General features: G+C 45.4%; 1 protein-coding gene across 1 annotated transcript in view; it reads right to left on the bottom strand.

Moving 5' to 3' along the window:
* Nucleotides 1-24,264, bottom strand: part of ADGRE5 (adhesion G protein-coupled receptor E5) — a 121,532-nt gene extending 97,268 nt beyond the window's left edge. The window contains exon 1 of the mRNA XM_060240703.1: nt 24,148-24,264. Within this exon, the coding sequence (XP_060096686.1) occupies nt 24,148-24,181 (34 nt within the window). The 5' untranslated portion in view covers nt 24,182-24,264. The remainder of the gene's footprint in view (nt 1-24,147) is intronic.
* Nucleotides 24,265-26,068: the final 1,804 nt, after the last annotated feature.

The raw sequence follows: 26,068 nt of genomic DNA, 5'->3' as shown, positions 1-26,068 counted from the left end.
TCAGCATATTTAGGACCAGAGGCTAGAGTCTGAAGAACCATTTCAGGCACACCCATATGGCCATGCCCAATGGGATTACTGACTTCAACCTTTTGAGTAACAGCCTGCAAAAGAATATCACTTCCATTTTAACAGTGGCTTGTCTTCTGACGTAGGGAGATGACGTTTAATCAGCACAACCTAAACTCATCTTGGGCATGTGGAAACAGCACGCAGCCTCTTGACCCTCTGCCACAGTATGAAGTCTACAGTTATTTTGGATTTATATCCCGCCCTCCACTCCGAAGAGTCTCAGAGCGGCTCACAATCTCCTTTACCTTCCTCCCCCACAACAGACACCCTGTGAGGTAGATGAAGATATTGGATTTATATCCCGCCCTCCACTCCGAAGAGTCTCAGAGCGGCTCACAATCTCCTTTACCTTCCTCCCCCACAACAGACACCCTGTGAGGTAGATGAAGATATTGGATTTATATCCCGCCCTCCACTCCAAAGAGTCTCAGAGCGGCTCACAATCTCCTTTCCCTTCCTCCCCCACAACAGACACCCTGTGAGGTAGATGAAGATATTGGATTTATATCCCGCCCTCCACTCCGAAGAGTCTCAGAGCGGCTCACAATCTCCTTTCCCTTCCTCTCCCGCAACAGACACCCTGTGAGGTAGGTGGGGCTGGAGAGGGCTCTCACAGCAGCTGCCCTTTCAAGGACAACCTCTGCCAGGGCTATGGCTGACCCAAGGCCATGCTAGCAGGTGCAAGTGGAGGAGTGGGGGATCAAACCTGGTTCTCCCAGATAAGACTCCGCACACTTAACCACTACACCAAACTGTCTCTCCTTATACATGAGCTGGCAGCTCAAATGCCAATGAAGACATTTCCACTGTACTGAATATAGGGTAGCCAGTTCCAGAATGGGAATCTCCTGGCGATTTAGGGGTGGAGCCTGGGAGGACAGGTATCTCAGTGGGGTACAATGCCATAGGGTCCACCCTTCATTTTCTCCAGGGAACTGATCTCAGTAGTCTGGAGATGAGCTGTCATTTCAGGGGATCCCCAGGTCCCATCTGGAGGCTGGCATCCTGAACAGAACAAAATGTGGAATTTTGTTGATGATTTAGAACATATTTCTTTACATTAATACAGAGTTAGGAAAGGTGTTAACAGATGGTTGTGATTGTCTTTTATTTTGGGCAAATGCCTTTTGCATTTACTGACTATTTATATTGTATTTCCTAACATTTGCAAACATTGCACTGAAAAGATGCTTTTCTCTTCCTTCTGTGCCATATTTTTATTTGTTGTATTACAGTCCAATAGATGAGACATGTATATGTACAACAGCTTTTTAATCTGTGCCCATTCAGTACGTTCCCTACAGCTAGAACCACTGTGCAGTTTTGAGAACCTGTTAGCCACATCAGGTTAACCATTATGAGCGGTGGTTGATTTCTCAGAAATTATTTGTGAGCTCAGCTTAGTTTAAAGTCAAACTGTGGCTCAGAAGTACTTCTCACAATGCAAGATACAAAGGAGTGGGCTGCACACAAAATGCAGTCTGCAAAAGTGCTCAGATGAGCTTCCTGTATAATTTCTTCACAAGTTCCAGCTCACATTAAGTCCTGAATAGGTATCTAAAAATCCTTCCCTTGAATACCTCCTTAAGTCTTTGTACATTATACTATAATATTCCCATACAAATGGCTGTGCATTTTCTGTATCTTCTGTAAATTAATTTGTTTTGATCTATGCTGGCCATGGTCCATAATAATAAACTGACTGAGTGTTGCCTGGGGCTGACTGCTGGCTCTACCCTCTTTGCATTTGTAAGGCTGCACCTCACCAGAGGCATGAGTCAAAGGGATCTTGGCCTGTGGTTCTTAGCCTAGGGGCTCTGCAAGAAGACCAGGAAGGACCAGAAAGTCACAGCCAGGAAGTCAAGGCCCTGGTCTCCTTGTGTTCCCAGTAAGGTAAGTAAACTTTCCACAAGGAGAGCCATATAAATATGAAGGGTATTAAAAGAGGGATTATATAAATTTATTTAAAAAAAAAATTAAAAGCAGTTATGAAGGCAGAATGCCAGCAGGGGCTTAGGAGCTATCCAGTATTATGCTCTAAGTATCCCATATACCAGGGGTGGCCAATGGTAGCTCTCCAGATGTTTTTTGCCTACAACTCCCATCAGCCCTAGCCCCAGCCATCGGGGATGTACCTAGACAGCGGAATTGGGGTACTGCTAGATGCACACGTGTAAAAGGTTGGGTCAGAGGTTATAAGGCTTCTCCTGAGCCCTAAGAGGATGGGAGGTACGGGGCGGATAACAGGTGGTCAGCTGGTGCATGACCTCAGAAAAAGGGGAGGCTCTACAGTGACCATAAGGGCTGGACTTATGCAGTAGCCAATAGCCAGTTAATTGGCAGCCCCTGATTGGATGCTCATAGCTAGCCAATGAGCAGATTTGGCCTTAGTTATCTGATTGGACTTCCAGGTAACAATGGGCCAAGGGGGAGGCTCCAGGATGACCATTAATGGAAAGAATGGGGGGGAAACTCCTGGGGTGAGGGTGATTGAAAGCTGTTAAACATGTCTAAAAGGTGACAATGGATAGCCAAATTGTTACCTAGGTGACACCAGGTCTACACAAAGATACTTGGCCTTTAGGTGAAGATGTTGCTTCTCAGCTGGCACCATCCTTTGTTTTGGGTTCCGTGGGACAAAAGTTTAGGCAGTCTGACAGGGTCCCCTCCTGGGGTGGGCTCGATTGCCCTATGCACAGGTGACATCCGTTGAGTACTTGAGCCTCCCGCTTCGCTGTTATGGAGTCTGGCGCTGCGGAATGATAGTTGCTGGGGCTGTCAGCCTTTCCCTAGCGATTCTGTGGTTGAGGCTGAAATCCACTTGCTTGGACTGCTCCTGGTGGCGCAACTTTTTCCACTACAACGGCCGAGATGGGGATCACGCAGAGCGACTGGAAACCATCTGTCCTCCTGGTTAGCATTCCTCCAAAGACATGGAGTGATGCTGTAACGTTGTGGCTGTTAGTACTCACATAAGTCCCTTTATATTCTGGTAGACAAAACCCAAAGTTTCTGGCAGATGTGTGCGAGTTTAATCTCCAGGCAGCCTGGCAACCAAATGGGTGACTATGACGTTCTGCAGTTGGGGGCTCTTTGCTCACAGGGGAAAGCCAACAGGAGATGTCTCTGCTTTGGGATGGTTCATCTCAAAGAGATGATGGGTTAGCTGTTACTTTTCTACAGGGCAATGGATTAGAGTTATCTACTGAGATGGTGACTGTGACGGACTCAGGACCTTAGCCTGAGAAGCTGAGAAACAGGCTTGCAGTGATTGGCTGGAACATTGCCCGAGCAATGGAAAAGTATCCTTTTGAGGTTTGCTCAGCAGAAAATCACCTCGGGATTTTTAGTCTTAGCCAGGGGGCCTTTGAGAGAAGTCTTCAGAATACCAGTCTAAAGTGAAGACAGTGGGCTTAGGCTGGGCAGTTGTAAAACTAACTGGATGAGGGGCTGAGAGCGGCCACAGTGGCTGAGCTCCTTGTGGCAGACAGAGCTGAGTGGACTCTGTCTGGAAAAGGGAGTTTTCAGATGGTTTGAAACTCTCTGAGGGAGATTTTGTCAGTGCATCAGGCAATCTCCAAGTACAAACTAGATCACACAATTACACACTGAGGGGAGAACTGGATTCTTGGGGTCAGTAGAGGTACCCAAGACTGAGACCAGAGGACTAGCTGTGGGCCTGAGACGCATCGGTATTGAGGGGTGCGAGTCCTGGAAGATAGCTAGTGTGGAAGAGTCTGTGAGGGAGAATACTGACACTAGTCAGGAGTTCTCTATATGTGTGTAAAGGAGTGATTGAAGTTTGTTATTTATATGATTTGGCACTGCCGAAGCTAGAGCTTAAACAACTGAAGGCACAGCCTGTGTGAAGCAGAATCCAATGGGATTCTGAAACTTGCCTCATTTGTTGTTTATTTTTAAGATCTTCTGAGGTTATATTTTTATCTCAGCCTGAAAAAGTCTATGTCAAGCATGGTAAAAGCTCAATGGTAATCTATGGTTTTAGGGCCCTCCATAAAGCTGGTCTGTGAAACATCATGGAGAGTCAGTGTGGTTTGGCTCTGTTATTCTTTCCCCTCCTCCTTCTTGCTTTATTGCTTTGGGTAGTAGAATAGTGAGAAACAAAACTAGCAGCGAGAGGAGAAGAAGGAACACCTTCCCATACATTCCTATATGGGAGTGTATGCCATCTGGGAAAGCAAGGACAAGACACTGATAACATTGTGGGAACGTAGACATTTATGATAGTTTATGTGTTGGCTGGCATTCCTTACCCCCTCCTTTGAGGATCCTTTGAAGTATGTCTTAAAAGAATTGTATCAATGTGTTTCTAACATCACTCTCAAGGTCCTGAATCAAGAGAGCATCTCGATTTAACAATACACACAGATTTGTATCTACTTGACTTCTTCTTTTGAAAATCGCATGCTTGACAGTCTTTGTAATTATTTTATTCTGTCAACCAGCTGCCAACTGATTTGCCTTTTAATATTGAACAGTTATAATCAATATTATTTCATCCCCCTCCTTACCTTTTGTTACCTAATAAATATTTTGTGGTTGTTAATGTTAAAACCGTCTGGTGCCAAATATTACTAGTTCTGACAGGATTTCTGTGAGTCTGACTGAGGGACTGAGGGAAGGTGACCGGGGAGAAATTTAAAGTGGTCACTCCCAAGTAAAGCCTCTGACGGGGTTCCTCACAGTGACAAACAGTATGCACTGCCTGGCAAGGTCTTGAGGCAGCTGGAAGAAGGTTGCTGGCCTATCATGCCTGGGAAATTATAGATGTTTATATACAGATGTTAGAAGTGTCTCAGGTAAAACTGGGGAGTTGGAATGCTTAGTGTTGGGGGGAAACAGACATTGTGGGCATTTCAGAAACATGGTGGGATGAAAACAATCAGCAGGACACGGTGATTGCTGGCGAGGTGGGTGGGGCTGCTGCCCTTTCGAGGACAACCTCTGAAAGAGCTATCTGACCCAAGGCCATTCCAGCAGGTGCAAGTGGAGGAGTGGGGAATCAAACCCGGTTCTCCCAGATAAGAGTCTGCACACTTAACCACTACACCAAACTGGCTCTCTAAAAGGACAAGTTCTCTTGTGGATCAAAAACTGGCTAATTAATAGGGAACAGAGAGGGAGTATAAATGGGCCATTTTCACAGCGGAAGGTGGTAAGCAGTGGGGTGCCGCAGGGCTCAGTACTGGGTCTGATGCTTTTTGACTTGTTCATTAATGATTTGAAGTTGGAAGTAAGCAGTGAAGTGGCTAAATTTGCAGATGACACTAAATTGTTCAGGGTGGTGAGAACCAGGAAGGATTGTGAGGCATTCTAAAGGAATTTAATTTAATTTTTAGATTTATATCCTGCCCTTTCCCGAAAGTGGGCTCAGGGCAGCTTACAACAAAAATTTAACACACCTACAAATTAAAATATAAAAACCATCATAAAAGCATACAGTATAAAAGTCTGAGGGCAGTACAACGTATCAACAAACAGGCATAAAAAGGCATGACCACACAGCAGCACAATCACAGTGATGGTAGAAGTATTGGGGAGAACAACTAGTAACAAGAGGAGACTGGATAAACATATGGAGCAGAGGTCCATCAGTGGCTATTGGCCACAAGGTATAGATGGAACTCTGCATGTGATGCTCTGTAGTCTTGGCGCTGGGGGAGCAACAGTGGGAGAGCTTCTCCACTGGTGGACCTCCTGATGGCACCTGGGTTTTTTGGCCACTGTGTGACAGAGCGGTGGACTGGATGGGCCATTTTTCTGATTGATAGTGTGGCTTCATTTGGAATACTGCGTACGATTCTGCTCACCACACCTCAAAAAAGATATTATAGTACTTGAAAAAGTGCAGAAAAGGGCAACAAGGCATCTCTTATGTTCTTAATTGTGGAAAATATCACACAGCCAAATGCCATCTGTAGTTTGATCTTTATTCTCTATGGATTAGTTTGGACAGTCCAGAACCCTCCACACTGAATTGTCAATGAAGTCACAAATGAAGCAGAGTCTGAACTACCACGACTGTGCTGACAGAAGCCTCTTCCAGGCAGTGGTTTGCATGAGAACAGAAACCAGTTGTTTCCCCACTACTCTTGAGGGGGTCACTGTCAGGAAACTGCCATCCGTGAGTTATGAACTAATGTGAGGTTGAGACGTCATGTATCCACATTGTCTCAAGAGCTGCAAAACCACAACCTTTTTTACCCAAAATATCTTCCATATTTTCTAAGGTACTTTCAGCATCAAATGAAGTAAAGGAGAGGAATTGCCACAAGCAAGAATCCCATTCTATTACCTATGGTGCCAAAATGAACTGGGGGGAAAACCTACTAGCAAATTTCTTATCTGGCTCGGGCTCCGGAGAGCCACTGCCACCATCTGACTAAACCGCCTGTTGAGCACTGCCACCTCCTCAGGCAGCGCAGCACAACACAGCAGTTGCCTCTTCTGTTTCATTAAGATGAGAGCCAGTTTGGTGTAGTGGTTAAGTGTGCAGACTCTTATCTGGGAGAACCGGGTTTGATTCTCCACTCCTCCACTTGCAGCTGCTGGAATGGCCTTGGGTCAGCCATAGCTCTGGCAGAGGTTGTCCTTGAAAGGGCAGCTGCTGTGAGAGCCCTCTCCAGCCCCACCCACCTCACAGGGTGTCTGTTGTGGGGGAAGAAGATAAAGGAGATGGTGAGCCGCTCTGAGACTCTTCGGAGTGGAGGGCGGGATATAAATCCAATATCTTCATCTACCTCACAGGGTGTCTGTTGTGGGGGAGGAAGATAAAGGAGATTGTGAGCCGCTCTGAGACTCTTCGGAGAGGAGGGCGGGATATAAATCCAATATCTTCATCTACCTCACAGGGTGACTGTTGTGGGGAAGGAAGGGAAAGGAGATTGTGAGCCGCTCTGAGACTCTTCGGAGTGGAGGGCGGGATATAAATCCAATATCTTCATCTACCTCACAGGGTGTCTGTTGTGGGGGAGGAAGGTAAAGGAGATTGTGAGCCGCTCTGAGACTCTTCAGAGTGGAGGGCGGGATATAAATCCAGTATCTTCATCTACCTCACAGACTGTCTGTTGCAGGGGAGGAAAAGAAAGGAGATTGTGAGCCACTCTGAGACTCTTCAGAGTGGAGGGCGGGATATAAATCCAATATCTTCATCTACCTCACAGGGTGTCTGTTGTGGGGGAGGAAGGTAAAGGAGATTGTGAGCCGCTCTGAGACTCTTCGGAGTGGAGGGCGGGATATAAATCCAGTATCTTCATCTACCTCACAGACTGTCTGTTGCAGGGGAGGAAAAGAAAGGAGATTGTGAGCCACTCTGAGACTCTTCAGAGTGGAGGGTGGGATATAAATCCAATATCTTCATCTACCTCACAGGGTGTCTGTTGTGGGGGAGGAAGGTAAAGGAGATTGTGAGCTGCTCTGAGACTCTTCGGAGTGGAGGGCGGGATATAAATCCAATATCTTCATCTACCTCACAGGGTGTCTGTTGTGGGGGAGGAAGGGAAAGGAGATTGTGAGCCGCTCTGAGACTCTTCGGAGTGGAGGGCGGGATATAAATCCAATATCTTCATCTACCTCACAGGGTGTCTGTTGTGCGGGAGGAAGGTAAAGGAGATTGTGAGCCGCTCTGAGACTCTTCGGAGTGGAGGGCGGGATATAAATCCAATATCTTCATCTACCTCACAGGGTGTCTGTTGTGCGGGAGGAAGGTAAAGGAGATTGTGAGCCGCTCTGAGACTCTTCGGAGTGGAGGACGGGATATAAATCCAATATCTTCTTCTTCATCATCTTCTTCATCCACATGCAAATGCAGCAGATGCTGCCTCTGTGGGAAGAGATTAGTGGCTGGCAAAGAGGTGGCTGACGAATCCATGCCTGGAATACACACTATGTGTGGAAGAGCTTTGAGTAGTGTGATCCAGACATAGGAGCCACTGCCACTTTCACATCTGTTTGTGAGAATAAGGAGGGGAAGCAGACTGCTGTGATCACACCTGGATCACAATCTTGTGAGAAGGAGGAAGCAGCTGTGATCTCTTCCTCCAGCAGTGAACACAAAAGCAAGTGTCAAGCCCTGTCCTTTGCTTAGCCATGGCTGGCCAAATGTCAGGCTGATGCTATAACCCTTCTCCATTATTTACAACCTAGAGAACACGTAGGCATCACCATCTGGCAGAAGAATGTTTATGATACTGGAAAAGGCCTGCTGTGTCTCAAGGATTGCACTCCCTAAAATTCACAGGCTTGCTTATCTGTTCAAAATATAGTCACTAAGGCCATGGAGTTAGCACACCCATCAACCTCTCTTGCCAACCAGCTCTTTAACGCACAATTTAACATGGGAGAATTTGTTAAAGGTATATTATAGGGTTAAAATAGAGATTACAGTAAACCAACTAGCTACACACACAGAGAGAGACTTGAAAAGTAACAGATGGGTACCTTGAGACTGACCTGGAAACTCCAACTGGTGCAAAATGCAGCAGCCTGGGTCCTGAAGGGGACCCCATACACAGCTCACATCTTTTCTGCACTACAGCAGCTGCATTGGCTTCCAGTGGAGTACCAGAGCAGGTTCAAGGCCCTTAAGGCCCTTAACAGCGTACCTTCAAAACCACCTCTCCTAGTATACCCCCTTGCCATGTGGGTTTTTTGGTGTTATTTTAGGCTGCTTGCCCGCCCGCTCGCTCGCTCACAGATATTGTGTCTACCTTGTATCGAAACTAAGACATGGACCCCACTGTTAGATCAGCACAAGCTGGCTCTCAGGGTTAAATATATCTCCTGGTGTGTGTAACTGTTTCTCTTTCATTTTCTTGTGAGAACTAATTGTCTTGCTAAGGCTTGCTTTTTTGCTTGAATTCTGGCAGGATAGTAATGGCTCCAGATAAGGTATATAACCTGTGCACATCCTACCCCACCTCAGTTTAGACACTTCCCTGGAAGTCTGTTTTCTATCATTCAAAATAAACACTTATCCTGACTACATGGAGAGTGTCTTTTATTGAAGACAGTAGCAGAGCTGACACGAGAGCCTTGCACTCTGCTGACCAACATCTGCTGGTAATCCCCAGCCCAAGAGATGTCCAGCCACCCTCAACCAGGGCCAGGGTTTTTTCTGGTGGAACCCACTGCCACCTTCTAGCAGGCCCTGCAGGATCGTTTACAGTTCCGCAGGGCTTGCAAGGCAGAGATATTTCACCAGGGATTTTGTAGAGGACTGCAACAGTTTCCATCTTGGCACTCCCACCTCTCGGTTTCTCCCTTCCTCCCAGAGGATAGCAATACCTGTGATTCTGATGACATCTTTAAGAATTTTTTAGTATTCTTCGCTTTTTAAAGTTAATAGTGTAATGTTTTATTGTATTTCTCCCCCCCCAATAATTTTTATTGGTCATTTTGTTATGTAGCAATACAAACTTACGTATTATTTAACAGTATTAATAAGCAAATACGTTTCCATGTCACTGTTGCCAAACTTATTGTAAATAAATCCCATTTACCATAAATGAAAAACTTCTATAACAGTAGGTGTCTCAGATCTTTCTTGTAGGAATTCTAAAACTGGAAACCAGACAGTCACTATATCAGAATGGTAGTTAGAGTCCCTTAATGATTTCAATTTGTCATTAAGTTTTGTTAGGATATAAAAATTCCAGAGTTTATTGTACCAGGTTTTATTGTACCAAGTTTTGTCAATTTTCCATGTACTGGCTATTGTTGATTTAGTTGCATACAGTAATAAGGTAATTCTTTCTTGTACAACTTGGGGAGCTTTGTTCTCTGGTCTAAAATTCAATAGCAAAGCTTCTTGTGTCATTGAAATATTTTGTTGAGATAGAGTATGAATGTAGGAGCCAATTTGGTTACAATGCCTCCAGCAGTATGGTTGTGCAGTTTTGGTTATGTGGGATAATTGCAAAGGAAAGCACCAAAATGTCATTATTTTAAAATACTGGAGTTGGAGAGGCATTATTGAAGAGCATGTTTTTGTATTTTCCCATATTTTTTCCCACACTTCAGTTGTTATTGACAAATTGCATAAAGTATTCCATTTTTTCTGGTATGACAGAATCCTGTTTTCCTCAAGGGTTCCTAGTAGATTGTACACTTTTGAAATTAAACCAGATCTATTGTCATAAGAATACTGAATCAACATCTCAAATAGGGTAAGTTTTTGTTTCATTATATTGGATAGTTTTATTTGTTGGCTTAAATGGTGTAACTGAAAATATTGATACCAAGGGATAGGTGAGCCTGTCTTACATTCCAATACATTTTTTCCATGAATTGATTTTTTGAAGTTAACTCTTTTAAGGTTGTTGTTTTTGCTTCTGTTAAATGGATATATTCTTTTTTGTTTAATCCTGGTGTGTACCAGGTTTGGCCCAAGAAATCTGAATGTTTTAGTGTATTTCTGAGCTTTGCAGTGTTTTGATGTAAACCACTCAGACAAACTGGGAAAGGTTCCACAACCAGGACAGCAGAGTGCATGGCTGGGATGAGAGAACGAGGATTGAGCAATACCAGAAGGGGCTCAACTCGCCTCTGTTCAAACAAGCACTCGCCACTGGGAACCCACAAACCCTGGTGGAGTGGATCCAGCTAGCAGGCAAGATCGAGGACTGGCAGAAAGTAGTGGCACATCACAGGAAGCAACAAGAGGGGGCCATCTCCAAATGGCCTAAAGACAAGGGTGAAGGGAAGGCCCCCCCCCGAAAGCAACTGATTCCCCCTGGAGAAAAGGAGTGGTGAGCGAAAAACTGCCTGTGTTTCAAGTGTGGGAGAGAAAATCACATAGCCAGAGAATGCCTGAGCACCCCACAAGGGACCTCGCAGTCATCCCCTAAAAAAGGGGATCTGAAGAAAAAGAATCCCCCACTCAAGGCAGAAAAGGGAGCGCTGCCCTTCTCCACTACCTGGTCCAATGCAGCAAGACCTTGGGGGAGGAGAGTGGTGAGGACCGGTTGGCAGGAAACGCCAACAACCTGCTGTGAAGAGTGCGCAAAAGCAGGTCGCTGCCATCGCCATGCCACTACAAGTGAGAGTTTCCGAGATTTTATATTTTGTTCCCATCTCCCTAGTAAATCCACTAACGGGGTTTATGAATGTGTGGGTCCTATTAGACTTTGGGTGCTCCCGAGATCTCTTGTCCCCGGGGGTTTAGTAGATGCCCTGGGACTGATGCACAGTGCACTACCCTCCCCAATATTGTTCTAACCGATGGACGAGGAGCCCATGAAGGGGGACCCCTGCACCCACAAAACAGCCCCCTGCACCTTTGGGGTGGGGTTCATTGGGAAGCACAGCCATTCATGACCACCCCCTCTGCCTGCTTCCAAGTAATATTGGGGTTCCAATGGTTAGCGGACCATGACCCCTTTGTGCAATGGAGCGGTCACTCTATTTACTTCCAAGATGAGAAGTGCAAGGACCAAGTGTGGAAAGGAGACTGGGGACCTGAACCTCCCCAACAAATGGAAAAACTATGTCTGGCAAGAGACGATGTAGCCACGATCCCCTCAGAGTACCAGGACTTAAAAGGAGTTGTGACGGACTTTAAAACAGTCCGTGCAGCCAAACTTGGAGTGAGTTAAATAGCAGGCTCACTGGGATTGGCTGGACTGCCTCCTAGCAACCAAAGAAACTTAAATAGAGGGCAGGGCAGAGACTAGGGGCTCTCTGGCATCAGTCTGGAGTTGCACGGACAGGGAAAAGACATGTTTGAGCATTGAGAGCTGTGAAGGACAGAACTAGTGCCGAAATAAGGTTCTGTTCTGAGGAGGTTTTTATTTTCTTTTTAGAGGCCAAGTAATCCTCTGGTGACAGCTCTATTTTAGGAGTGCTGACAGACCAGTAATCAGACTCCTGTGTAAAATCAGAACATCATACCCACACTGATAGCCGAGGGGCTGAAGTTTGGTTATCAGAGGAGAGATCCAGGACAGGCAAAGGCTTCCGACCAAAAAGGGACTCGACTCGGAAGTTGTGGGTTAGTGATAGTACCCTGAGAGAGAGTCAGTGTCCAGGCGATCTGGAAGCAGGGTCTGAGGTGGACCTTCAAAGATAGCCTCAGGGCGTTAAGTGCGTTTGAGTGTGTGGGACAGTATAGTGCCAGCCAAATTTATACTGGGCACAGCTGATTTTTGGTTTTTATTTGGGTTTTCCAATCTTAGGATAACCTAGCTTTCAGTTCATTTGTTTGAAGGCTGAGACAGCCTTGGTAAGCACCCAGAGGGAGTGCTGTGTTTATTGTGTATACTGTTAAGTTCTGCCAACTGATTTACTTTATTCCTTAATTTTATTTCTGTAAATACATTCCCATCCCCTGCCTTTGAAAAACCAATAAACCTTTTCTTTTGGTTTTAAAAATTAAAAACATGTGTGCCACTTTCTACTCAGGGTATTTCTGTCAGACGGCCAGGCTGGTCTGTGAGGAGAAAAGTTTTATTAAGTGACCGCTTGGGCTGGGAAGAAGCCTCAGCTGGATAAGTGATTCCTCACAGGAGTCTTTGAGGAATTGGAGGCCAATGAACTCCCCCGCCCCCCACTGCTCCATGGACTGTGCCACTGAGCTGATAGAGACTGAGCCACTTAGCTTACTGAAAGCTGAGCTGTACTCTATGAGCCGCCAAGAGCGGGAGGAGTTAAAGAAATTCATTAAAATTAACCTTCAAAGGGGTTTCATATGACCTGCCCAATCACGGGAGAAAAAAAAAATAGGTGAGAAAAAAAAATTGTGGTCCAATGTGACGCAAGCAACGCCACCTGAGCGGCCATCCTGCTGCAGGAAGGGGGAGATGGGAAACTGCACTCCTGTGCCTACCTTTCCAAAAAGTTCTCCTCCACAGAATGTAATTGGTCTGTGTGGGATAAGGAGGCATTGGCTATCAAATTCGCTTTGGAAACCTGGCACCACTACCTAGAGGGAGCCAGGGTGCCTTTTGAACTGTGGTCCGATCACAAAAACTTAGAATCCCTGATAGAGACCAGGAAGCTGAGCACCAAGCAGATTCAATGGGCGGGATTTTTTTTCACAAATTCCAATTCATGCTAGGGTACATCCCAGGGAAACAAAACTTCTTAGCAGATGCGCTCTCCCACCTCCCCCAGCATGACAGCAAATGGAAGGTCATAATTGGCTCACTGTTCTCACCCTCCCAACTTGGGGTAATGGTCACCATATGGTGCCATGCTCAAAGTCCCCCAGCTGACCCCAAGCCAAATGATTCCTTCCTTGCTTCCTTACGAGTCGAGCTTGCTCACAACCCCCCGAACCCAGAACTGGGCCTATCCACGGGGCCTGATGGCTTGTGGTATAAAGACTCAAAGCTCTATATTCCAGATCCGCTCCGCCAAGTGGTGATGAAGCAATCACATGATGCCCAGTTTGGCTTTGTAAAAACCCTCCACCTCGTCCAATGACAGTTCTGGTGGCTGGGATTACATAAGGATGTTTCCCAGTATGTGACCAGTTGCCTAGTATGCCTCATTGCGAAAAAATGAGGGGGGAAACCTCCCGGGGAACTCCAACCCCTGCAAACGGCCACCCCGCCCTGGGAATGTATCTCCATGGACTTTATCACAGACTTACCACCCTCCCAAGGGAAATCAGTGATTTGGATGCGTTTTCTAAACAAGCCCAGTTTGTTCCTTGTAAACAACTACCTACAGCCAAGAAATTGGCAGACCTCTTCCTTCAACACGTGGTCAGGTTCCACTCATTCCCCACCAAGGTGATTTCCAACACGGGGGTGCAGTTCGTTGCCAAGTTCTGGGGGGAGCTCTGCGCGCTAACGGGCATTGAACAGGGGTTGAACTCTGCTTACCACCCCCGGACAGATGGGCAGACAGAACGTGCCAACAGCGTGCTCGATCAATTTCTGTGCTATTATGTTTCATATCAAGAGGACAACTGGGTATCCCTCCTCCCCTTTGCCGAGTATGCCTATAATAATAGCATCACCAGTTCGACTAATACCAGCCCCTTCCTCATTGCCAAGGGCTATGAGGGGAAGCCTCTTCTAGAGCTTCCAGGAGCACCCTCCTCTGGTAATTCCCCTGATTTTTGGAGTGGTGGGGAACCATCTCTCATGGATGAAAAATCATCCAAGCTGAATTAGAAAAAGCCAAAGATATTTACAAAAAGCAGTTTGACAAAAACCATTCCAAACTTTGGGACCTTAAGGTGGGAGACACAGTGTACATCTCCACAAAGATACCGTGGGAGACATGATGTACATCTCCACAAAGAACCTGTCAAACTCTCAACCCTCTAAAAAATTGGGGTTAAAATACTTGGGCCCTTTCTTAATCAAACGGATTATAAATAATGTAACTGCTGAAGTGCAACTGTCTAAAGCACTAAAACACATCCACCCTTGTTTCCATGCTAGTCTTCTCAAGGTCGACCCTGGACCCTTGCAGTGGCACCCACAGCTGACAGTACCATCGCCTATCCTAGTTCGGGGTCATTCACCATGGGATTCAGGACATCTTCAACTCAAAATGGAAACATCGGTAGCTCTTATAACCAAGGGCCTTATAACCAAGGATGAATACAAACAAATCACCAGTGCTTGTAGAAAAAAAGTTAGGAAAGCTAAAGCTCAGTATGAGCTTAGGCTGGCCAAAGATGCTACAAACAACAAAAAAGGGTTATTTTCTTATGTTCAGAGTAAGAAAAAGAGTAAGGGCACGCTAGGCCCATTGCGAGGGCAGGAAAGTGAAATTGTAACAGGTAATGAAGAGAGGGCAGAACTGCTCAATTCCCACTTTTTCTCAGTGCTCAACATGGCAAAAACAGAACATATAATGAGGGTATGGAGTTTCAACCTAGGATCAGCATAGGGGTAGTATATAAAAACCTAGTTTCTTTAAATGAAACTAAGTCTTCAGGGCCAGTTGCAATCTTACCCATTTGGCAGGGTGGCATCTTCAGAAGGCTTCTGCTCAAATAATTGTGGCAGCAACCAGTCTTACCTGGACAAAGTGCTATTGGCACATCCCATGCCTACTGCCCCTTGAGAATTTCATCTCTTTCTTCTCCTTCCATCTTATTTTCCTCCCTCCTCAAGGAAACAGTATCTTATAGTCAAACAATGGTTCATGGATACCATGAGAGCACCAGATAGCTGGGAGAGAACAGGAGTAATAACCATGCTAAAGATTAAGAAGTAAAGGAAACTTGAAAGAAGAAAGAGGATCTTTGTTGAAGGGAATATGGTGCTGTATGGAGCACCCATTTCAATCCTGTTTGCAGCTGAATGCAGAAAAAGGATTCTGCAGCAGCGCAAAGAGACTGCTGTGTGGAGCCACTCTGAGTTCATTGTGCCTCTCTAAGCATATCTACATCATAGATTTTAATTAGTTTAACATTCATTCTTTCTTCCTGTGGGACTCTGGAAACTAGAATTCTGTGAAGGGACCCCAAGATACTGTGCCAAACTGGAACAACATTCTCAGTATCATCACCAAATGATACTTGCCAGTATTTTTAGGGAACACCATCAGTTATATATCTAAAACTTGCAGATTTTGAACAATTAGAATGGAGAACAAGGGCTATGTGCTTCCTCCCCCATTGTTCCTGTAGTTCCTATCACTCCCCCACCACCAGCACTTCCTGTAGTATACCAACATGACTTTTTATATAACATAGAGGCTGGAGCTTATGTCTTAAAGCCCTCTCCCTTTCTAGCCATATTGGATATCTGAACTGCTCAGCTCTATGGATTTTGCCGCCTCAAGCAGATATTGATATTGGATTTATATCCCGCCCTCCACTCCGAATCTCAGAGTGGCTCACAATCACCTTTATCTTCCTCCCCCACAATAGACACCCTGTGAGGTGGGTGGGGCTGAGAGAGCTCTTCCAGAAGCTGCCCTTTCAAGGACAAACTCTGCCAGAGCTATGGCTGACCCAAGGTCATTCCAGCAGCTGCAAGTGGAGGAGTGGGGAATCAAACCCAGTTCTCCCAGATAAGAGTCTGCACTCTTAACCACTACACCAAACTAGCTCTCTAAGCAGCAAAAATGTAGCATGAGGGGAGGTTGCCGCACAAGCGAAAGTGCAAATCTGGGGCTTTTTTAGGGGTGTACATTAGTACTTCCAGATAACATAATTTGTCCCTAAGTATGCTGCTTGGGTCAGAGAGCTCTCATTACCTGGTGGGCTCTATTATCTTATGGTACTTACCTGCGTCCCAAGACTTAGGAATAAGCCCCATTAATTACATAGCGACATACATAGCAAGTTAGCTGTAAATGTCAACACAGGCAAAAAATCTGATTCAGAGAATTTAAGCACCAGCATAATTCTTACAGCAGTACCACTTTCAAATCTTCATCCACTAAAACAGAGTGACTTGATGGTGCAAGAAAGGACCCAGTATAGAGCCAATTGCTGCTGGAAAACTTAAGCCTGGTCAAGCATCTTACGTGGGAAATTCCTTGTCTAAACTGCTTGCTTGAACATGACTTCAGGTACATCATGTGATATGGTTTAAACAGGCAGTGGCAGGAAGGACAGGGTAGCTGTGGAACCTGCGGGTAACCAACTAAACAAAGTTGATTCATTTCCTGATGTGAAGAAAGCAAAAAGCCAGAGTCTGCATCATTTCCCCTGAAGACCTGTTTTTGCAGAGAGTTAAAGTTTAAGTTCACCTCTGAACAAGAACTTCCATATTCACAAAGCACAGGAGAGAGACCTACTTCTGCATACTGGAACTGTGCAACTGTGGATACACATCACATGTACTCATGAGAAAGCTTACATTATGACAAGCTGGGTCCAGGTAGGCTATAGGGCAGAGTCCCGCCAGGCATTAGCAATAAGTCATGCCCTGCAACAGACCCCTCCTGCCAGGCAGAATATCTAATTTATAGCAGAAATAAGTGGAAAGACTACCCCAGCAAACAATGGAAGCATCGACCTCCCAATTTAACACCAACTGGGAACTGATCCCACTGAACAAGACCAATTTATACAAGCTCTACCCCTAGAAGAACAGCTGTATCTATTATTGAGCTAAGAAATTACTAAAAATCATGGCACTCTGGGACACAAACCTAAATTCAGGTGGAACGACTCATCTAGAAAGCTTGACAGAGGCAGGGAAAGCCTTCCACAGTGGCATGATTCAGACATCACAAGAAGCCATAGCTTATTTTAATTGTGATTTGTTTCTAGGATCTGGTTCGCAGACAAGTACATAGTCTTAATTTGCCTTGACAAATTCTCTCAGGCTCTCTCACTCTTCCACCCCCCTCCCCCCCCCAAAAAAAATATACCAGCTGCTCTCCCAGTCTGAATTGAGGCATCAAGCTAAAGGAAGCTCGTGCTGGAGAACAAGGATCCATATTCCCTTTCTCAGTCAAGTTGTATGGAATCGACATTAACACTTTCATCTCGCCAGATAATAATACATACTAATTAAACTGAACCTCACATAAAAGGAGACTTCTCTCAAGTGGCAGAGAAAAGCTAGAGTAGTTTCAATTTGCAGGAGCTCAACAGACACCTCTTGGCCCAGTGAGTATGAAATGCAGTAAGCCAGGATTCTCCATGCATACATCAAAAGTAAACTGTGGCTGCATTTACATGGGTGATTGAAAAGAAGTGAGCAGGGCAGGAGCAAAACACTATTCTGCTTGCTGCCGCCGCCACCCACTACTCTTTCTCTGCTCCTTTCTTCCATCATGTCTGTGCAAAAGCACAGTGCAACGACCATCATGCTGGGGCCTCTTGTGAGCCCCGCAGCACTGTAAGGGTACAATGTGGAGGGTCTGAGAAAGAGAAAGAACCTTTTAAAGTACTCAATGGGAGAGTAACAACGCATGAGAGCAAGCAGCAATCCCACGTCATTTTGAAAGCAGAGCTTGGATCCATCTCCCATCGTGTACCAGCTGCTGAAGAAGCATCCACACAGATCTTGCCGTTCCTCTTTTGAATAACTTCAAATAAGCTTTTTTTTGTTGTTGTTAAATCTGCTTTAATTGCGACAGCCCTGAAAAGCCCACAAGTCTTCCACAGAATTACCACAACATTATGTGGATGTTCCCGTTACAGGTGAAAAGGAAAAAAGACTTCTATGCAGAAGCAATCCGTGACTAATAAACCAATTTCAGAATCTGGTTTAAGGGAGTTAAACTAACTATGGTAAGTGAGGGAGCCAAATTCAGGCAACTCACTAACCATAGTAAGTTTCACTGAACCAAGGCTTTGCAATGACATCTGAACTGAACATAGGATGCCCTGAAAATACCCAGCAGGCCCCTTCTCCCCTTGCTGCATGGGCAGCTAGCACTCTTTCCCAGCCATAGATTGCCTGACTTTTGCCTCTCACATTCTTAGCCACAGAGCTTCTGTAGAATCCATGTGAGGAGGTGTAGTAGCCAGTCAAGGTGCCCCCAGGTCAGACCCCTGTTGGGAACTTTCTACTCTTATAAATAGGCACCCAGTCGGAAGAAGTCTATTTGTTCAGTTTCAGAGCTACAGCTTTTGAATCCTAAGTACACTAGTAACTGCTAAGCAGGGTTAACATGACCAGACTTCCAATTCAAGTTGCTGTACTCATTGGATCTGAATTAGGTTTGCCAGTTTTTCAGCTGTCTTTCACGGCAGCTTGACCTGTGCCTATGTCCATGCCATTAAAAGCTCCACGATGGCTATGTATCAAGACAAGCCATGCTGATTTTTTTCTGGTCATTTGGCAAGCCTGCAGGAACATCCAGGGCTTTTTTGTAGCAGGAACTCCTTTGCATATTAGGCCACACACCCCTGATGTAGCCAGTCCTCCTGGAGCTTACAGTGGGACCTGTACCAAGAGCTTACAGGTACCTAGAGCTTACTGTAAACTCTAGGAGGATTAGCTACATCAGGGGTGTGTGGCCTAATATGCAAAGGAGTTCCTGCTACAAAAAACCCCCTGGGAACATCTAAGGATTAATCTTATTTTGCTTTCAGTGCCAGCAGTCCATTCTCTCTCTTCCACTTCCTCTGTGACCAAAGACAGCGGGGATCCCCCTGGATTCCAGTACTCTCATCTTTATGCTTTTAAACTTCTGCTAAATGGATTAAAAAATTCTTGAACTTCTGACTTGACATTAACACAAGGCTCTTAAGGGAGGAAGCCTTCTACTCAGAGGGAAATGCTACTGCCCTGACCTGGGCAGGCCAGGCAAGCCTGATCTCATCAGATCTCGGAAGCTAAGCAGGGCCAACCCAAGCAAGTATTTGGAGAAGAGGGCCAGGAAGAAGAGCCAGGCTATCAACCCACTTCTCTGAACATCTTAGTTGGGGCCTCAGAGGTTGCCATTACTTCCAGGCACAGGCACAACCCAATCCACCCCCCAAAAAGGAGGAGGAAATCCACTGAGTTCAATATAACTTGCTCCCAGGAAAGTGTACACAGGATTGCAGTCTAATATTATTTGGGTTATCAGAAATTATATATATATATATGAAGACCCAAGAGACAGATACATAGGAATCCATGAATTCCTAGGAGGCGGGGGAATCCATGAATTCCTAGGAGGTGAGTTTCTTCAACTCACCAGAAATATCTATTCATTTTTATTGTTATTTCACAACTGCACTAATCAATAAAAGTAGCAGTGAGCTTGGCTAGCGACAAAGTACTTAATCATTCCTACCTAATGCTGATTACAGTTGATTCATGAATGTCAGAAAAGCAGCCAGTCTGCCACAAAGTAGGAAGAAATGCATCAGGCTAAAACCAAAGGAACACTGCAGGAAGAAGATGAATCTTTGTGAAAGGAGGAGAGTAGTAGAATCTTGGTGTACAGATTTTTATGAGAAACATACTACTATATTAAGGGGCATTAGTTTGGATTCAGCCTCATATTGTTCTCACCAAAACAGACTTGGCTTTGGATGGTTCTTATTTTCAACAAAAGCAACTGCATCATTTAGAGCAGAACATGCCCTCTCATATGGAAACTAAACGGACAAGTGAATGCATGTTTATTAAGATGGAAGTCCCATTAAATCCAGCAGGTCTTATGTTCAAATAAGTACACATAAAACTGCAGCATGCTTGAGACCAAGTACTAGATTTAAGACCCAAAGACAAGGGTGTCAAACATGTGGCCTGGGGGCCGAATGAGGCCCCCAAGCAACTGGCTGCAATCTGCTTCCTTCTCCCTCTCTCTTGCTTCCTTCTGCATCTCAGCTTGCTTTGTAAGGCTTGCTCAACTGTACAGGAGCTACAGAGCAAAACCTCAATTTTCTCCATTAGCTGAGGCTTTTCCCTTGGGGAGGTAGGGGGGGAGGGAGTGCTTGCTTTGCCAAGCTCTCTCAACGCACAGCAGAGCTACCGAGCCAAGCTTCTCTTCCTTCTACTGACTGCAGCTTCTCCCCCTTCTGGTCACCTGGGGAAAGAGCCAGAGCTTCCTTTGCACAGTTCCCTGGATCCCATAGGAGAAATACAAAGAAAGCACCTTTAAGACCAACAAGTGCTAATGTTTGAAGCATGTTTTAAGGGTTTTTTAAATCTTTAATTGTGTTTGTCTGTGTCCTTTATAAACTTTACATCTCTGCTACCTAAGGTTAAAGAGGCACGGCCTGGCCTGACACGGCCCGACCCAACAAGGCCTCATTTATGTCAGATCTGACCCTCATAACAAATGAGTTTGACACCCCTGCCCTAAGAGAAGGCATCCAGGTATGGGATTTTTGGCTCACTTCTTCTGTGCAGAAGAAGCACAATCATTTCTAGAACAAGGCTGATGTCACCCATCCACCCACCTGAAGTCACTTTCATGCAAGGACCAACTAAGGCCAAAGAATGTGAAATTCCAGAAATGCCTCAACATTAGAAACAGTAAAAATACTCCTTAAAGTGGAAAATAAATTTTTCTAGCTTGTATCACTTGCCACCTCAACTGACTCCAGGCGAAATCCAATATCCCATGCAAGTAGATGGAAGAGGGCCTGAGGATCTAGGAGAGGTGCAGGGGGATTCTGGGTCTGAAACCCATGACATGGTCCATTTATGTCCTTTAAGATATAGACACCTTTTCCAGGTATTTAAAATTTATAATATAAAATAGCAGGGGGCGGGGGGAATGTAACACATTTGTACAGAGCCCAGAGAGATGTTCAAGTCCTGAAGCCAAGTCATGGGAGTCATGCTTGGGACAAAAGAGAGGAGGTTGGCTTAAGAAGTCAGGATTCTTGACTTCCCTCTTTGCCTCTGGGAAGAACATATGAAGCTGCCTTATACTGAATCAGACCCTCAGTCCATCAAAGTCAGTATTGTCTTCTCAGACTGGCAGCGGCTCTCCAGGGTCTCAAGCTGAGGTTTTTCACACCTCTTTGCCTGGACCCTTTTTAGTTGGGAGATGCCAGGGATTGAACCTGGGACCTCCTGCCTCCCAAGCAGATGCTCTACCACTGAGCCACCGTCCCTCCCCTAACTGGCAGCGGCTCTCCAGGGTCTCAAGCTTGAGGTTTTTCACACTATTACCTGGACCCTTTTTAGTTGGAGATGCCGGGGATTGAACCTGGGACCTTTTGCTTCCCAAGCAGATGCTCTACCACTGAGCCACTGTCCCTCCCCTGCTCTCCAGGTTCTCAAGCAAAGTTTTTTCACACCTACTTGCCTGGACCCTTTTAAGTTGGAGATGCCAGGGATTGAAGGTGGAACCTTCTGCTTCCCAAGCAGATGCTCTACCACTGAGCCACTGTCCCTATGTGGCTGCCTTATATTGAATCAGACCCTTGGTCCATCAAAGCCAGCATTGTCTACTCAGACTGGCAGCGGCTCTCCAGAGTCTCAAGCAGAGGTTTTTCACGCCTCCTTGCCTGGACCCTTTTTAGTTGGAGATGCCGGGGATTGAACCTGGGACCTTCTGCTTACCAAGCAGATGCTCTACCGCTGAGCCACTGTCCCTCACTTAAAGAGCATCTGAAGCTGCCTTATACTGAATCAGACCCTCGGTCCATCGAAGTCAGTCTTGTCTTCTCAGACTGGCAGCGGCTCTCCAGGGTCTCCAGCTGAGGTTTTTCACACCTCTTTGCCTGGACCCTTTTTTGGAGATGCCAGGGATTGAACCTGGGACCTTCTGCTTCCCAAGCAGATGCTCTACCACTGAGCCACCGTCCCTCCCTGAAACTGAAGGCTGGGGGGCAGGGGGGGGGGTTAACAGCTACAGCTGCCAACATTTTTCCTAGCAGGAATTATTTGTCTTTGAACAGCAGCAATTCAACCTGAAGCCCCCCTCCCCACCCCCCATGATGTAGTGCTGGGGAAATGCTCACCTGTAAATATTTTCCTTATTTAACAAAAGTTATGTTCTGCCTTTCTGCCCTCATAAGGTCCACTAAGGCTGCTAACAAATTTAAAACATACACAATAAACCATGTCTTAAAAACCATTAAAACCAACAAAACGCACATCATTTAAAGTAGAACTAAAATACGTACAAAAACATAAAACAGCAATTAAAAACTGGGCAGGAAGGGATCACAGAGGGAATGCCAAACGAAATAAGTCTTTACCCACGGGCAGACGATGGCAACAGTAGGGAACAGATTAATTTCTCTGGTGACAGTTCCAGAGTTCTAGTGCCGATAGTGTTGCCTGTTACTTAGCTCCAAAATCACACACAACAACTTTCGAAGTGCAAAGTACAACCACATTAAAACAATAACATTAATAAAGGCAACTGCAAATCTAAAAAACACAAAGAACAGAGGCAATGGTATGTAGCACTAATGTAGCTGAGATAAAAATTAAAAGCAGCAGCTCCCTTAATAAATTAGCCAGTAGATTTTGAGGCCAGGTGAGTCTCGGTGAGTGCAGCGGACCACAGCCTGAATGTCTGAGAAAATGCAGCTCCATCCATAAAAGTTGGAACTGTCAGCTTTTGTGCAGCTCTCATCAACTCAGTCTCTTTGATGTTTATCAAAGAAGAGATTAATTGAAAGAGATACATGCTATGTATTTTATTAATTAAACATGTAAACAACTGTCCTAGGCTGGTGTAGAGCGGTGGCTAGGGGAAAGAGTTGTGACCTTAAAAAAGCCACTTCAAATGTTACAAGAGCTATAAACTAACAAGGTGATTTCTGGCAAGCTACCCAGCCTTAATCCTGCAATTTGGGGATAGTAACACTAGCCTACCTTATAGGGCTAAGAATTACTGAAAGCAGTATATGTGATGTCCTTCAACACTGAAAGCGCTGTATAAGTGTTAAGCATTATTATCAGGCGCCTCGCTGTTCCTCAGCCCTTTATCCTATGGTTGATGCAAAAAAAAAAAAAAACCATTTCGGAAAAGCGCTGGATTGATTTGAAGCCTATTACAAAAAAAAAAATTAAGTCTACTGACACCAAACGGAGCGATCCTAATTGGGGCTACTTAGAAATGTATTCAATAGGGCTTTAAAAATAAAGGAAAGGTCCCCTGGGCAAGCGCCAGTCGCTTCCGACTCTGGGGTGACGTTAGTTTTAGCCCTGTCCCCAAACTGACATTCTACACTAGAATCATAGAATCAGATAAACCAACTCCACGACTTCATGATTCTATGATTTTAGTGTTGAATGTCAGCTTAAGGACAGGGCTAAACCAGGATTAAAGGTCTAGTGTGAAATTGGTCAACGCCTTTTTATGGGGTGGTTTGCCTTTGCCTTCCCCAGTCTCAATACGGGCTTCCTCCCAGGAAGAGGCTTTTTAAAGCTAACAGCCGACTGGTTTCTGCCGCTGCTGCTCAAACACTTATCGCGCTCTTATAATTCAGCGTCATCAAGTCTGAAGAAGGAACCGCCGCGCAGCACTTGTGTCCCCGCACAGCCATCCATTACCCCAACGAACGGGCAAAGCGTCTGCCAAGCGCGGCCGCAGGGAGGGAGGGGAGCGACCGTGCCGAGTTGCACCCCCAGAACCTGACCGCGCCCTCGGCGGCGGGCACTTCGGCCCCAGGCTCCCGGGAGACCCAGGCGACGGGCAAGCAGCAGAAGAAAGCAGGCGTCCCAGCTGCCGGGCTGCAACCCGGAGACCTTTATGGAGCAGTTCCCAGCGGGGACTTACGCAGAGCCAGCAGCAGCCCGCCGTCCCGCGCCATGCTTCCAATGCAGCGGCAGCAAAGCCTCCCGGGCTGCTGATTCAAGAGAAAGCGCCCGGCTCTGCAAAGGAGACCTGCAGCTACTACGGAGCTACTCTTTCTTTCTTTCTTTCTTTCTTTCTTTCTTTCTTTCTTTCTTTCTTTCTTTCTTTCTTTCTTTCTTTCTTTCTTTCTTTCTTTCTTTCTTTCTTCATTCATTCGGAATTTATATCCCGCCCTTCCCACAAGTGGCTCAGGGCGGCTTCCAACAATTGATCAAGCATAAAATTTAAACAATTTTAAGTATAAAACAATTAGATACTTAAACATTTAAAACCTTAAAAACCAGTAACATTTCAATTTCATAAAAACAGTTAAACCTTAAAAACGAGTAACATTTGAAGAAGATGCGCTTTGGGAAATCCTGCAAGTTTCATTGTTACAGGGAAACTTGAGGGAGTAGGTGGCTAAACGGGTCTTGTGAGGAATTATGGCCCCAAACGTAGAGGACGACCCCATTGTAAAATTCCTGAGAATCCATGAGGATCCAGTGCTTTGGGTTTTTTTTTTTTTTAAGCAAATTGCTGTCTCTCGGGCAGAGTAAGTATGCCCCCTCCCCAGGATATGCCAATGTAATATACAGTCAGGGGTTGTTTTGTAGAAAAATAGGCGGTGGAGCTCATCCACGGATTGTTATGCAGCTGCACCTACTCTTCAATGGACAAGGAGGTGGAACTCTCAGAAGGGTTCAGGAGCTGTGCTCCTGTGAGCTCCCACTGAATCTGAGGCCTGCAAACATCAGCCTGCTTTCAAAAGAGCAGCATCTCACAGGGTGTCTGTTGTGGGGAGAGGAAACCAAAAGAGACTGTACACTGCTCTGAGACTCCCAAGTAAAGGGCAGGGTATAAATCCAATCTCTTCTCTTCATACCCCTGTGAGGTAGGTGAGGCTGAGAGAGTTCTTTTGAGAGCAGTTTGGAGTAGTGGTTAAAGTGCATGGACTCTAATCTGGGAGAACATGGCTTGATTCCCCACTTATATGCAGCTGCTAAGTGACCTTGGATCAATCACAATTCTCAAAAGAGCTCTCAAGAGCAGTTCTCAAAAGAGCTCTCACAGCCCCACCTACCTCACAGGGTGCCTGTTGTGGGGAAGGGAAAGGAGATTGTAAGCAGCTCTGAGACCCCAAGTAAAGGGCAGGGTATAAATCTAATCGCTTCTTCCTGCTCCTGAGCTCCTGTAAACTGACCAGCACACAAATGTTTGGCCAGCAAACATATAGTCATAAGGATAGCTCTGTGTGTAATGCTGCTATCTGTTACAGCAGTTTTCAAAGTCACAGGAACCTTGCTAGACTAGGAAAATTAAATATGTCAGGGAAAGCCATCAAATCTAATAATAACAGTTTCTTTATTCCAAATGCTTTGGTTAAAATATGTCAGCAAATTCCTCTAATTCATATCATGAGCCTGTGGCAACAGCTCACCAACTGGTTGCGTATACAGACGCACTCTCAAAGTTTCCAAAACAATATACGGTTTCCTCACATAAGGATTTCATATCAAGGTTGTTGAGAGAGTGAGCTGTTGCCCCTTGTATAAGAAGCAGGATTTATGGATTCCATTTAAAAGCTGAGTCTTGACAAAGACATTGAAACGTAGTACACTGGGCAGCATGGATGAGTTTTCTGTGAATTCATTTCAACTCACTGTTGTTGTTCTTCATTATAATAATTTCAAGGACTATGAACTGAGAATGAGCTTTGTAGGAAATCCTTATGTGAGGAAACTGTATGTCCTTATACTTCTTAAGTGCTCATTTACCCAGTTTCTATTTTTGTGAGACCAGGTAATTTGGTAATCCCGTATCCTGACTTGCATTCAGAACTCCATTCTTAATACTGTCCATT

This window comes from Heteronotia binoei, chromosome 5 (genome assembly GCF_032191835.1).
Source record: "Heteronotia binoei isolate CCM8104 ecotype False Entrance Well chromosome 5, APGP_CSIRO_Hbin_v1, whole genome shotgun sequence".
Taxonomy (NCBI): Eukaryota; Metazoa; Chordata; class Lepidosauria; order Squamata; family Gekkonidae; genus Heteronotia; species Heteronotia binoei.
The sequence above is the reverse complement of the archived record's forward strand: the minus strand, read 5'-3'. Positions and strand labels throughout refer to the sequence as shown.